Source organism: Meles meles, chromosome 14, assembly GCF_922984935.1.
Source record: "Meles meles chromosome 14, mMelMel3.1 paternal haplotype, whole genome shotgun sequence".
NCBI classification, from domain to species: domain Eukaryota; kingdom Metazoa; phylum Chordata; class Mammalia; order Carnivora; family Mustelidae; genus Meles; species Meles meles.
The window spans coordinates 17,302,961-17,317,558 of record NC_060079.1 but is presented as its reverse complement, the minus strand read 5'-3'; the positions used below and the strand labels follow the sequence as shown (position 1 = coordinate 17,317,558).

General features: G+C 37.5%; 1 protein-coding gene across 9 annotated transcripts in view; it reads right to left on the bottom strand.

Annotated features, from left to right (window-relative positions):
* The window catches only part of NBEA (neurobeachin), a 687,041-nt gene that overhangs the window by 104,192 nt on the left and 568,251 nt on the right, over positions 1-14,598 (bottom strand). For all 9 annotated transcript variants that reach the window (XM_045977917.1, XM_045977919.1, XM_045977920.1 and 6 more), the window contains 3 exons: positions 10,577-10,694; positions 10,147-10,249; positions 3,830-3,945 (listed from right to left, as the gene is read on the bottom strand). In XM_045977917.1, coding sequence (XP_045833873.1) covers positions 3,830-3,945; positions 10,147-10,249; positions 10,577-10,694 — 337 coding nt within the window. The remainder of the gene's footprint in view (positions 1-3,829; positions 3,946-10,146; positions 10,250-10,576; positions 10,695-14,598) is intronic.

Genomic DNA, 14,598 nt, shown 5'->3' with positions numbered 1-14,598 from the left:
ATGGCTAGGGCAATGGTGCTCAAATTGCATCTGTGTTAAAACCATCTAGAAGGCTTGCCGAAGCGCAGAGAGCTGGGCCCCACTCCCGGGGCTTCTGAGTCAGTAGGGTTGAAGAGGAGGCTGAGGACAAGTGATGCTGACAGATACTGCCAGTCAGGGGGCCACACTCGTCAACCACTGAACTAGAACACCGCACTGTGATTTCTACTTTTTGGATAATGACACTGTATACGGAGTCATGCACTTCTCTTTCCCTCTCTCTCTCATTCTCTTTTTGCCATACCTGCTGCCACTACGCTAACTCAGCTCTTCACCCCATGTCTTCTTTTCTCTTGGAATGCCCTCTGTTGACTTTCTACTGAATTCTTTCTCATACTACATTTTCCAATTTAAGTGTTGTCTATGAGGAGCTTTTCCTGATCTCTTAGTTATAAGTAACGCCGTCTAGAACTGTGACTCCAAATGGCTTTGTAGAGTCTCCCATTCTAACGATGATCACTTCTCCTGGGATTGCTGGTGTGCACGGGTGTTTTGCTGACTACACCATGATCTCTCCAAAGGCAGAAGCCATACTTTAGTTTTCCCTGCAGTGTCAGCACCAGAGTGTGTGTTCAGGAACTATTTATTAAAAGAATGGAACAAATTGACTTCGTATCTGGAGACCTGTCAAACTCTCGGATCAACAGCTCTCCCCAACTCTAGGCTATCTCCTTTCTGACTCAGGCCATACACCGTTACTGGCTTAATTTTCCTAAAACTCCACACTGCATGCCCTTCTACTCCAAAATCACACTGCCTCCTAAGATTCTAAGATCAGGCTCTTTACAACCTGGCTCTTCCCGATAGCTCCAATATTACCTCTTCTTATTCTCTGTTCCAACCAAGATACAATTTTCATGTCCACTGAACACATCACATATCCGACCGGCAGAAATTTGTAAAGCTCTGCTCTTTTTTCCCTGCCCAGACAAACACATATTTAAAATTCCTCCACTCTACTTAGCTCTCACAGCATTCATTATTTACAGCTCTTATTCAGCACTTAATATCAGCTCTTAAAATGCTCTCTTATTTATGTATATTTCATTTACCCATCCAGTTGTAAGTGCTCTGCGTTCCTAGTCCCGATTTTATACTTCTTTTTAATTCACTGTCTACAACAGACAGGCTTTAATGTTTAGTTACAATCACTGTAAAGGAGAAGCCTATTAAAGTCTTTTAAAAAAAGCCAGTGGCCTCTACATTCTTTGTGTCATCAAATAAAACAGACCCCAATGATTCAAAAGAGAGTAGAATGGCACTTAAATACCCCTTATGACCTGCATGCTCTAGCTCTGAGACCCAAAGACTGTCTCAACCAGAAAAACAAAATGAAACAACAACAGTGTCTGTCTTGCCCAGGTGTAGCTTTCAGAAAGGATCACAATGTTATACCTCTCTCCACACTGCAATCTTTCCCAGCTTGACGGAGAAACTCCCAGAAAGCAACAGGCCTGCGGCGGGCAGTGGCTGTAGGTGGTACTGTACCACACTGGAAAGTACATGGACATCAGTAAAATGTAGTGGGGAAGGACAGAAATCAGAAGAGTCCTTTAATACAACGAACTGGACCACATTCCAACCAGAAAGACGGCGAGAATCCCACCTTGGACTAGCAGAACAGCATAATATGAATGCTGGCTCCACTGGAAACTGAGCCGTGACTGAGTCTGACCCTCGTCTTCCAGTTTATATAGGACAGCTCCAAGCAGCTAGCACAACCAAGGAAAAAACCATATGACCATCTATGACACAGGGTAGACCATAAGCATTTGCTATATTTCTCGAGGATAACACAAAAGCCTAACATATCGAATATGGAAAAATACTGCAGAAGACTAGAAAGAGAACATTATCCTAAAAATTAGGTAAAGAGCCATTTAGCTGAAAGTAATATACTGCACTAACAAGAAGAAAATTTAAATAGGTTTGAAATCCTTCATAATTTGCAAAATATATGGACTCCAAAAAGTAAGAGTTTAATAAGAATATGGATCCTGGGTAGTAAATCATATTGGTAAAGATAGGCAATGACTGAGGACTAAATTGAGTTAAAGTTGAGAATTCAATGTTGATTCGTTTTTGAGTTCAAATAGAAGAGAAATATACTTTAGAGGGTTTTAAAAATTTAAACCTGTCTCTAGGAGAATTAATAACAAGATGTCTACATTCTGAATCACTAACAAAGTGGGCAAAAATGTATAAGGCTAAAGAAAAATAAAATACAAAAACAAAGAAATACTTTAAAAACAATAATATAAAATGAGATGATAGAAGACTAAACATACCACTTATTATGACAGAGGTGAACATATTAAACATGGTTATGGAAAGACTGAAGTCCAAGATGCGGTCAAAACTTGACATTCCACCTGTGCTCTAGGACAAAGTTGGCAGATCTGAGATTCTGTCTTTCTTCTCTTTGGCGCTGAAGCTTCTTTCTGCTATATTATGCTCTTAGCTGAATATGCTAATGAAGGTTTTTCCATTTCAGATATTTAAGTTCACTCTATCCAAGTAAGTAATGCTAATTAAACAGTATAACCCACTTCCTGTGTCTTTGAGGGAGTAAATAGGTTTCTTTAAGATATAAACATCATGTACACTGATATATATATACACACGTATATATATGAAATATGTGATGGGAATATCATAAAGATACGTGTGTATATATGTGTGCATAAAATAAATACTAAATAAATACTAATAAATACTAAAATTAAAATTTATGCAATAATCCTTTGGTTGTACCTCTAGTATCCTATTAGCAAAGGCATTAACATTACAGTGTTTTAAGTGATTAAAGTGCAAAACCATTTCCAACAACTCTTTTATTCCTTTTTGTTCACAAATTGCGTTCTCCTGCCTATCTAATACACATCTGTATCGCCCATATTTAATATGCATATCCCTAAAGCATCCATATTCACACATATATGATCGATTTAAAGAGTGCTATTACACACATACCCTTTTAAGAAATTATTCAGAGAACATGGCTCTAAATTCATGCTTCTGAGACTTTATTCATAATAGAACAATAACCAAAGGGAAGCATGTGTATTTATGTAGTTACTTCAATTCATCCGATTCCAAAAAGTTTTTGTAGAGCCTGATTTATAGAAGTAAACTTCTTGTAATTCAACATGAAGAAGGGCTTCTGGAGCTTAATTTAGGAAAAAAGAAAGAGGTACTTAAATCTCATAAACATGTTTAACCACTGACAGCCTGTGATTTAGCAGAAAAACAAAGCCACTGCCTTCTTCTAATTTACAAGCATGGTACTGCTGAGGTTGATGGCAGTTACTCATCATTTAGAAATCCAATCTGATTTTATATTTTTATTTGAAGATTTTAAGAAAAAAAGATCCTGTAACCCAATCATGCCATAATCCAGGTGACATCTGTACTAGGCAGAATCCTGTTGTTATTCTCCTGTCTAGCTGCTATTGCTGAGAATGACAAAGTAGGGAAATTACATTTTCCCATTATTATTTCCAGACACTTTCTGGCAATGGTTTGTTGACTCTAATAAACCTTCAGACAAAGCTGTCAGCAAAGGAAATGGCAAAAGGAGAGCAAGGAAAAGCCTCTTCAACAACAAATGCATCTAAAACCTCAGTACCAGCCTGTGAAGTTTCTGATAACATTTAACATGAGCGCTTCAATATTTATTCTAATGCCGTATTTGAATTCCAAGGAAAAAAAATGTATTCCATCAAGTCATATTACCGATGATTTTGATGAACACAAACATATTATGAAATGAAGGAATAAGATGTCTTACCTGCTATAGTGTTAAGGAACATCAAATATTCGAAGTTGGAAATTTCCCTTCTTTGCCAGCGCTGAGTCATGTTGGAAGATTTATAAAGCTGTCGAGGAGTGGCCAGTGATATCCTCCTAGCAATTAAACAAACCATAACAAACATAGTCTCTTTTAAGTAATGACTTTTAAAAATCAGTATTAACTAATACATTGGTTTAATATCAATCCATTTAAAGTAATTTATGGTTTATCCTTAGGGGAATTTAAAATACATCTTAATTGCAGATATTAGCAATCTTTGAAAATTCTACTATAGAAAAGATACATTTAGAGACTCAGGATAAACCACTATGAAAACACCTATTTGTATAATATGGCTGCAAATGGGTATTTTATAAGTCAACAAGAATGAAAAAGTAAAACTACACTCAAGATAATTAAGCAGGTTTTCAACAGTACAGCAAATCTATTCCATGCTAATAAGCTAGGTAGTCAGGTACCATCTTGCAAGCATTTGACTGAAACTTCATATAATCATGGCGGCCACTTCTACCCCTAACCACTACCACCCCCCCCCCCCACACACACAGAGTGTGCATCTGTGTACAGCCTCTACCCACACCACACATAGCCCTCTCATGATATAAACTACAAGCTGGGAACTTTGAAAACATATGAATTCAGAAGGAGGGACACGGGAATAGCTTAAGGGAATAAAATCAGGACAGTTTGTGTAAATGACGAACATTTTAAGGTTCATTGTGTTGATCTAAGAAATAATGAAAGTGAACTGTATTTGTAAAAGTATGATAAAGCTACTGAGTTTCTAGAATGATCATTATCTATGAAAAAGATTCCTAAACTTTTTCAATTCATTAGACTCTTAGTGTGTCAGGAATTTTTCACGTTATCCCGAGGCCAGGAGAAACACCCAACAGTTCTGTTTATTAATTAGTTATATCTAAATAATACTTAAGTCTTAACAACTCAGTAGCTGTTCGAAAATACTCCTAAACTGAAAGAAAAACAGTATTTTTACTTTATTCTTAAATAACCACGATGACTTGCTAAAGGGCTGTGTGCCCCTGCTGGACACTGCAGAGCTTCTGAAGCCTCAGAGTCCCATCAGACCCCACCACCTTCATCCCCTGCTCCACATGGAGTTTCATGCAGCCCTTGTTTCTTATCATAGCAACTCCCCAAAACTGGTTCACAAAGCTAAGACGTTACTGGAAAGAGCGCAGTGCTATCTAAGGTTGAAATGTAGAACTAACTCCAGCTAATAGCCTGTGCACTGAGAGATGCTGCTGTGTTTCCTTGAAAAGGATGAATTGCCATGCAGCACCCTGTGAATTCACTGTGACATCCCAGGCTTCCTTCGTGCTTAGTTTGGGAACTGCAGACTTAAGACTATTTCTGTTTCATGTATTAGTATCAAATTTTGTATTCACTTGGAATCCTAATAGGCACCATCTTGTACATAGTAGGAGTTAAAATATGTGTTAGCTGAAGAAAAGAAAGGATGGAAAGGAACTTTTTATCTCAAATTCAAATCTGAATTAAGAGTTTCAGAATAATTAGGTGTAACTTAATGTTTAAAATATTGACATTTTTTGCAGAACTTTCTTAGCAACATATATTTGACTCCTACTGACTCCAAAGGAACTGTATGAGTTTAATGATTCACTTCAGTGCAATGGTAAATGGCATATAAGTTTCATACTTCAATTCTAAAATTCAGTACATTCCTCAATTAATTTGCAATATGATTTTCATAGTGCTTCCAGATTTTGATCCAGACTGGTACCGATATTCAAAATCTTCCCAGCTATTCTACTCACTTCTACTCACTTCTACTCACACAACTATTTTATGTTATAAATTTTAGCCCTGATCCTGATGTTGTCATGGCAACATGCTAAGCTAGTCTCTGAATTATCAAGGAATTAATAAGCTATGCTTAGTCCAGTTTTCATTGTGCTACTATTATAATTGTATGCCACGTCTAATTTGCACAGTATTACTATTATAATCATATTCTCACTATTCTGACTAAAATTTTTACCTGTGGCATGCTCATGTAAGTCTGCTAAAAGCAGTGCATATAACAAAGTTTTGAATTCTTTTGTTGACATTTTGAACCCAAACAATTAAAGAAGAAAATTGCTGATCTGGAAATAATTCTGACTATCAAAAACACTACCAGATCAAAAATCAAACAAATTCTATCAAGTATAAATAATGGAAATTATGGGGGAAAGTTATTATGTCACTCTTAGAGTATGTGACGGTAAGGAGGAATGTGGCCATGGGAAATGAATTGAGAAAAGCAGGTCTGAGGAAAGGATCAGCTTTTCCTATTTACTGCTCCGTGTTTCCCACTATAAACTCATTGAGAGCAAGAGCCTTGTTTTACTTATTGTTATATGCTGAGCATTTAGCAATGCTTAAAATATATAGTTGGCTCTCGATACTACATGACTTGAATTACTGGTCACCCTGAAAGAAAAAATGGCTGAAGAGAAAGGTAATGATAAAAAATTAAATAACTCAACCACATGAAGAAGAAAAATGGAAAACAGTAAATCAATAGGGCTTTCCCAAATAACCCATAACAACTTTAGATAGTAGAATGAGGATGGCTGGTATGTATTGGGACTATATAGTAGGATGCTTTTAGAAGCAGGGGATAAGGTAAAGACAAAATTGCCCTCCTGAGAATAAAATCTGTTATGTACCATAATAAAAGGTGACCATTTAAAATCACCAATCCTATGGATACAACCAGGTGTATCCTTAGTAAGTGAAGAATCTGATTAAATCCAGAGTTAATTGATTGTACCATCTGAATAGAAAAATACATTAACCAAATAGTGATAATCAACATGGAATCTAGAATATGGGCATATTTTTGCCATTATTTTTCCATCATTGTGTAGGGGTGAAGGTGTTGTTCTTATGACCAACATGGGAAACTGTGACAGATGACACAGGATAGAAATTGAGAATGAGCTATGATCTTGGGCAAGATAAGTAACTTATCTAAATCAAAGTTTTCTTCTCTGTAAAATGGGATACGAATCACATTGTTTTAGGAATGTGGTTGTTTTAAGAATTAAGGGCAAAGAGCTCCCTTTTGCCATGTGAGGACATGGGGAGAAAATGGCCATCTGTGAACCAGGAAGCAGGTTCTAGTCAGACCCCCAAATTGCTGGCATCTTGATCTTAGACTTCCTAGCCTCCAGAATGTCAAGAAATTAGTTTTTATTGTTTACAAACCAAAAACATATAAAGAAAGAAAGAAAGAAAGAAAGAAAGAAAGAAAGAAAGAAAGAAAGAAAGAAAAGAATAAAAAGCAACAATCTGGGGGCGCCTGGGTGGCTCAGTGGGATAAAGCCTCTGCCTTCGGCCCAGGTCATGATCTCAGGGTCCTGGGATCAAGCCCCGCATCGGGCTCTCTGCTCAGCAGGGAGCCTGCTTCCCCACTCTTTCTCTGCCTGCCTCTCTGCCTACTTGTGATCTCTCTCTGTCAAATAAATAAATAAAATCTTAAAAAAAATAAAATAAAATAAATAAAATCTTAAAAAAAAAAAAAAGCAACAATCTGATTTGTAATGTGATCTCTTTGGTAGGCTTGCCCAGGAAGTGGTTTAAATGATATGCAAAGTCAATTATTCAAGCAGTATACCTGCCTTTGAATTTGGTAAACTTTTTTTTGTTTATAAATTTTAAGGATTTAGTTTAGAGAAAGTTCCCTAGAGTCTGATAAACTCTATTTAAACTGGTAAAACCCAGTGTCAAGAAAACAAAACAGAGAATGAAGCTCTTGGTGATTCTACCATGATACTCTCAGCTGGGAGGCTTCCACTGGTAGGATCCAGACATCGTCGCTTCTCTTTGACAATTCTCAAAATATAACAGGACTTACATATCACACACACACACGTGTTTATGGGAGTGTGTGCATAGCTCTATTTACCTACCCTCCTACCCACCTCCCTACTTATCTGTATCTGTGTGTACGTGTTGCATATACGTGTACAGAGTGTATGTGTTAATAGTTTATAAAATGTCTTCACTTTATGATCTCAAGACATTCATAAAACATCTCTTTTCAGGGATACCATCTCCATTTTATAGCAGGTGAAAGTGTCATTCCTCTTGCCCAGTGTTCTTTATCCTTTCCACTAATATGAATTGAGTTCCTCCTAAGTACCAGGCTCTGTTAGTGTTACCCAGCCAGGAAGGGGCAGGACTCAGCCTGGATTCAGTGTTTCTCCTTCCCCCATCTGCTGCTTCCAAGGCTATATATCACAGGAACTATGTAAAATTGAACTTCTGAGAGTATCATTAGGAAACTAAGAATGAGTTGAGCCTTTGGGGTGTGGAGGGGAACAAAGGACCACAGGGGTTTAAGGTCGAATGGTTGTTTGAAGCCACAGCAAACCCCAAACTACTAAACATCTATTTTGTTTCCAGTTTTTCAATCAAGAAGGATAATCTTCCAACAGCCAAAGGCAGACCAAAGGTGCTTAAAAGGAAATTATACTCATAATAGATAAGGGAGAGAATACAAGAGCTTCCAGTTGTTTTAAATGCATCCAGGTCCAGACAAGTCCCAAAGCATGGAAGGAACTTATACACATCATTGAGAAACCCCTATTGGTAATCTCTGAAGAACCATGATCATTAAGAAAGATGTCAGGAGGCAGAAGATCATTTAAAAAAAAAAGGATGAAATCTATTTGTCAGTTCTTAATGTCAATTCCTGGAAAAATTCATGCATTGACAATTAAACAAACAGTTTGAAAGCACTTGGGAAAGGAAGCAGTCATTACATGTGTTAGCTTCGATTCAGTAAGAACAACTCTGGCAAAACTAACCTCATTTTCTTTTTTTTTTTTGATAGATTAAATGCATTTTTCCTTTGACCTGTATTCTACAGAAGTACTTCTTCATTATCCACTAATGTCTTAATTTAATCTTGTCATTCTGCTAGTAAATAGCCTGAGCATGTACATACATGTCAGCGAACTGGTCTTACACTGTGAGCTTAATACGAGAGCCGGTGCACTGAGATGGAAGGTAACTCCAGCTGAGTAGCACCTAGAAAGCACCTCAGCAATTAGGCACTGTGCTAGGTGCTTTGGATGAAAGATAAATAAGACACAGTCCGTGTCTTTTAAATGTCTGTAGCCTATTTAAGGGAAGATGGACAAAGATTAGTTTTTCTTTCCCTCCATGCTGGGCTCTGCAATAATTCCCATGGGCACAGTGGGCCATGCAGAAGAAGACACTGTTGTTTGTTTATCCAAAGCTGGGTTCTTTCTTTCTTGCCACCAGGAAACCTATTTTGTTCAAGTAGGAGGTGGCAAGGAGTTCAGAGGTATAGTTTACCCTGAGTCTTACCCAGGGGATGATTGGCCGAAGTCAGTCAACTCACTCTGCTTCGGCAGTGATTGTTTTAAGGACAGGAAGGTGACCCCATTCAGGCTGAAGGGACCTGAGATAAAGACTGTGGGAGGTATCTGACAAATATATTCTTTCCTAAAACACAGAAGTTCAGTGAGAAATCCTTTGTGTCTTTTTCCCACCTAATACATTTGGTGAAACTGTGGTGTCTGGAGCACTAGTGGTGATTTTGTGAATATGAAGTCAACTGAGGCTCCTCACATCACTGAACCTCTGAGCCGGGACTGGCAACTCCTTAACTCCAGACCTTTTATAAAGTAAGACTCAAACAGCAAAACATCCTTTTGTTTAAGCCATTTTTAGACAGGTATTCAGTTACTTGACTAACTGAATTTAGTGATACACATAATTACTGACTGTGTTATCTATTACAGTATCTTTCAATAAAATAAGGTTTCAAATGATATTTTAAAATAATAGGATGAAAGATTTAGGAAATGGCTAAAAGCACATCATCATTCACGACTATTAATCTCCATAAATTCTCATTTTCATAAAGAAGCATGTATACATAACATTTACAAAAGCAACTTATATGTGACTAAAGAAAAATTAATCACAAATACCATGAAGCTTTTGGCATGTTTTTTGTAAGATCTTAAGCAAAAATGTGTTAATTATATGGTAGCTATGATATGCAATCAACTTTTTTGCTTTCTCATTTATATATGTGTTAAAGAAACCTATACACAAACTATTCTGTCATTCTTAGACTAGCTAATCTCTTTCCATACAAATGGCTTGCAGAGAAAAATTTCTTGGTTCTCAAAATAATTATAATGGTATAACCTTATTTATATTTGTCATATTGAGATTAAAGTATGTTAACGAACCACAGATAACACATAATATGATATAATTACCTGGCTTGAGGCAAACCATAGCTGGTCCCTACTCCAACCCGAGGCAAACTATAGACAACTTTTTTTACTGTTGCTTGGTCAGGGAAATTAAACATAACCGAGGCTGTGGTAAGAAGAAAAAACATGATTTAGAAAACCACAAGAGAGCTAACCATCAATTTCAGAAATCATTTTCAAGTGCCTCTCATGATTTATTTGTAAAGGTAATGAATCTTCATGGAAAATCAGCTTTCTGTATAACTTTATCCATGAGAAATCTAGGATTAACATTTTTAATTAAGCAAATTAACTTTTACTTTTATTTTTGTTTTAATGAGGGCATATCAAAGAGAGAAATATAGCAGGGAAAAATGAAGACTGTATCACACCATGTAAATAAATAACATCCAAATATGAGCACATTTATTTCCAAATACTTAAGGGGCCTTACTTCGGTTTGCCATAAATACTTCCAAAGCAGTGTTTTGTAGAAGATAACGTCTTGAAAATACAGCTCGTATCTCGCTGAACATCCATTTTCCATGAAGTCCTTCAGTGTACGCAAGAACCTAAAATAAATCATTTAAAGGGAAGTGTCAATCAGTAAAATGTGTGTCTAAGACTTAGTCTGACAATATCTTAGACAGTACTGTATAAAAGTCAGTAAATTAGGGATTACCTTCCTGAATTCATGAGAGATCACAACACTGTCAATCATTTGATTCTATATACAGTATTTGCAAAATTTCTACCTTTCTAAATTTTCTTAGTTGCCTCATGAAGAAATGAAGGAGCAGAAAAATTATATGTTCAAAGTCACCCTGTGACTTAAAACAGAAAATACATTCTATTTTCATCTAGTATATAATCAGTTGGACAAGGTAACCTGACATATGCTGTTGGTTCTTTTTCAACATTTGTTTTGTTCCTTCATCCTTGCTTAATAGAAGCTCAGTCAGCCCCAGTATCCATGTGGTCTATGCCAGTCAATGGATCATGGTTGGTCCGTGGCAGAGGTAGCAAGTATTTTTGGTAAAAGGACAAAGAGCAAATATTTTTAGATTTTAAAAGCCATATGATCCCTACCACAACTACTCAATTTTGCCATTATAGAGTGAAAGCAGTCACAGACAATGTATAAATGAATGGGTGTGGCTGTGTTCCAATAAAACTTTATTTATAACAACAAGGGTGGCCTGAATTTGGTCCTGGGGCCAATCTGTCTGATCCACAGTCTAAGCCAATCATGGCGAAGGCATGCTTTCTCAAATTCCCTTGAAACTAGAGGTGAGGACAGTTGACCCAAAACTGGCTAATGAGAATGAAACCAGAGTCACTTAGGGATGCATCAGCTGATAAAATGAGTTATTCGTAACTGGTACACTCTTTTCCCCTTCTTTCTTGGGTGGAGATATAATGGCAGAAACTGTAGCAGCAATTGTATAACCATGAGAGGAAAGCCAAGGGAATTGCAGTGAGGTTGGCCTGAATACTGAGTTAGTGAAACAACGCTCAGCAACCCCCACATCTGCACTTCCTGTTAGACAATACAGCTAAGTCCATACTCAATAAAGGCACTGCAGTCAAAAATGCAACAAATACATTCCTTCCTGATACACCGATGTATAGTCACTATACAAAACACATTTCTACTTCCATTACTATATATAATCTACTACATTTATATTTGCTTCAGTGAAATCAAAACTGGTTGAATTCTACGTGCATGATATTCCTTAAGCTTTGCAAACAAGTTATGAATTCCCTTTTTACATTTCTTTTCTCTAGAAAAAAAAATATGATCCTTTAGTCTTGCATATTTTGAAAATTCCATTTTCTAACTCCTTAATTCAGTCTTTGTCTTTCCCTAGATGCTAGAAAGTTTTGGAGGCAGTCAGACATCTATTTAAATTCTGAAATGTTTTGGAGCCAGGCAGACTCCTATTGAAATCTTGGCTCTGCTATGCAGCAGTTATAGGACCTTGGAAAAATTATTTAACTCCATCTGATTTTCATCATCTGAAAAATAGCGATAATACTACTATTATTGGTTGGTCTAAGCAGAGACAATGAACCTTAAGTGCATCGTCTTAGTTATTATTTAAGTCCTGTTTATAAGTTTATAGATCTTTATGGTTGAGTATAAAGCGACAACTGTTGCTTTGACTTTTAAATGTAAATCTATACATTTCACAAACGGGTTATAGTGACTTGTCACAATTTATATCAATAAATTCTTAGTTCGGTGCAATGTTCTCCAGACTTGAATTTCACAGACTAATATAATTTTATTTTTGATGGAAAGAATACTGATACAAGATTGATAACTTTTTTTTGTCAAGTAGGGAAAATTTTTAGACAAATAAAACACCCAAAACAACAAAAACAATCTTCCACATGACCATTACTTTGCTAAAAAGTGTAACTATTAAGGTCTTTTGAAAACCCAGACAGTACAATGAGTACCATCTCAGAAAAAAGGAGAGAGCTTTTCACGAAAGCTGTGTTGGCACCCTTCTAGGAAAGCCGTTGTGCCAGGAGGATGGAGACCAAAGACACACACACACACACACACACACACACACACACACACACACACACCCACTCACATGTTTACTTCTTTTCCTCTTTGGGAATGATGCAATGTATATTTGGTCTGTATTCCTTTCCATTATTTTACTTCTAGCAGGCAGGTAGTTCACAAACACATGCAAACACGCAGGAGTTAGTCTGATTCCTTAAGCACTCCCTGTAATCCCAAAGTTGGTCTCACCAACTTTGCCGCTTATCACTTGAACTGTTTTCCAGCCCCACGTTCACCCTTAATTGCTCGTTCTCTGAAAATATATCTGTACCCTTTGTTTTTGCTTTGCTAACTGGCATGATGTTAAGCTTTGTCTAAAAGGACACTGAGGAGATACTGCATGGAGGACAAAGGGGTTTTCGGTCCTGGTGCTGGCGAACTCACTCGGCAGCTTTCGGCAGAACCTGAGGCTTCTCCAGGGCCGGGGGGGGGGGGGGGGGGGGGGGGGGGGGCTGCAGCGTGTGATGGCCAACCGCACTCAGCCACTTGAAGGTTTTCCCTGTACTTCCCTCTGCCCTGGGCGGTTTTATAGCAGAGTGCCTCTGGTGAGAACCCCTCCCATGAACAGTTTCAGTGACTCCCTCAAGTGTAGATTTCTGTAAAGTCTGGAGGACAGAGCTCCAGCAAGTACCCCAGAAGAGCCCTGGAGTGACTTCTCCATCCTTCAGCGAGCTACAGTCCAGCTTTCCCCAGGGAGGCTTGGGGGGGCCGCTTCCTTGGGTTCAGGGACAGCTCTAAGGGTAGAGGCTGCTCCTTTCCAATACCCTTCTTAGAATCCTTAGAGCTCTTTTTGTTTCTTACTAATCATCCTCTGTACTCTAATCTCCTGGTATAATTTATGATTATTCATTTTACACTTTCCCTGTTTAAGTTGCTATGTCTTTTTCTTCTCCTGATGGATCCAGACTGATAGACTCAATCAGTTCTCCCTCCAGCTGGGGCCATGACAGTCCTCAGGGGCCCTCAGGAGCAAGAAAAAAAGGAAACTGAGATAATCAGAGGAACTCAGGAAAGCCTGGAGGCAAGAAGTAAAAGGAGAATAAAACTAAATGAAAATTGTTTTGCTAGTAGCTAGTAAACAAGAATTTGGAAGTAAATTCCAAAAGACAGATCCGAAGGTACAAAGCTATTTTGAGTAACGGCAGGATCATCTGAGTAAGTGTGCAGCCCTTACCACAGGGACTGTGGGAAAGAAAATTATTTGTATACATAATTACTTACAACTTTATAAAAAATCTTCCTAATTATTTTACAGTAACCTATGTTATATTTAAGCTTTTGAAATCCTTAACGACAGGCTGATAAAAGATAATGCTCTAAACTGGTCATAATTCCCTGCCAGGAAATCCACGAGAGCCTAGAGTCCTCTTCTTTTTTTATAACAAACCACCTCCTGCTTTCCCTTCTCATTCCCATCAAAACTGCATATGCAATAAAATTCTCCTAAAGTACTGTATTTAAACATTTTTGTATGCCCTTGTGAGGTGCCTTTCCAGGCAAGCAGTGTGGAATCACCACAGCTAACCTCTACTGTCTCTTCTATTGTATCACTATTTTAATTCTTTGCATAGCACTTAATTATTTTTATAATTTTTTTTTTCTCTGTCCTCCCCCTGTCATGCGAAAGTTTTAAGAGAACGGGACTCTGTCTGTCGCATTTACTGCTCAATACATAGTGCCTAAAAAAGTGCCTGGTGTCTGGGTGTTCCATACATATTTGTTTGTTGGATAAATCACTAAGAAAAATGGACAGAGATAATAAATATGGGGAAGGCCACAAAGAAATCTTATAATGTGTGGGCATTTCTGACTTCTTGGCTGAACTGGAAAAGCTTTCTAGTTTGGACCACAGACGTCTCAGGTACTACCTTAATGTTGGAACCCACCAA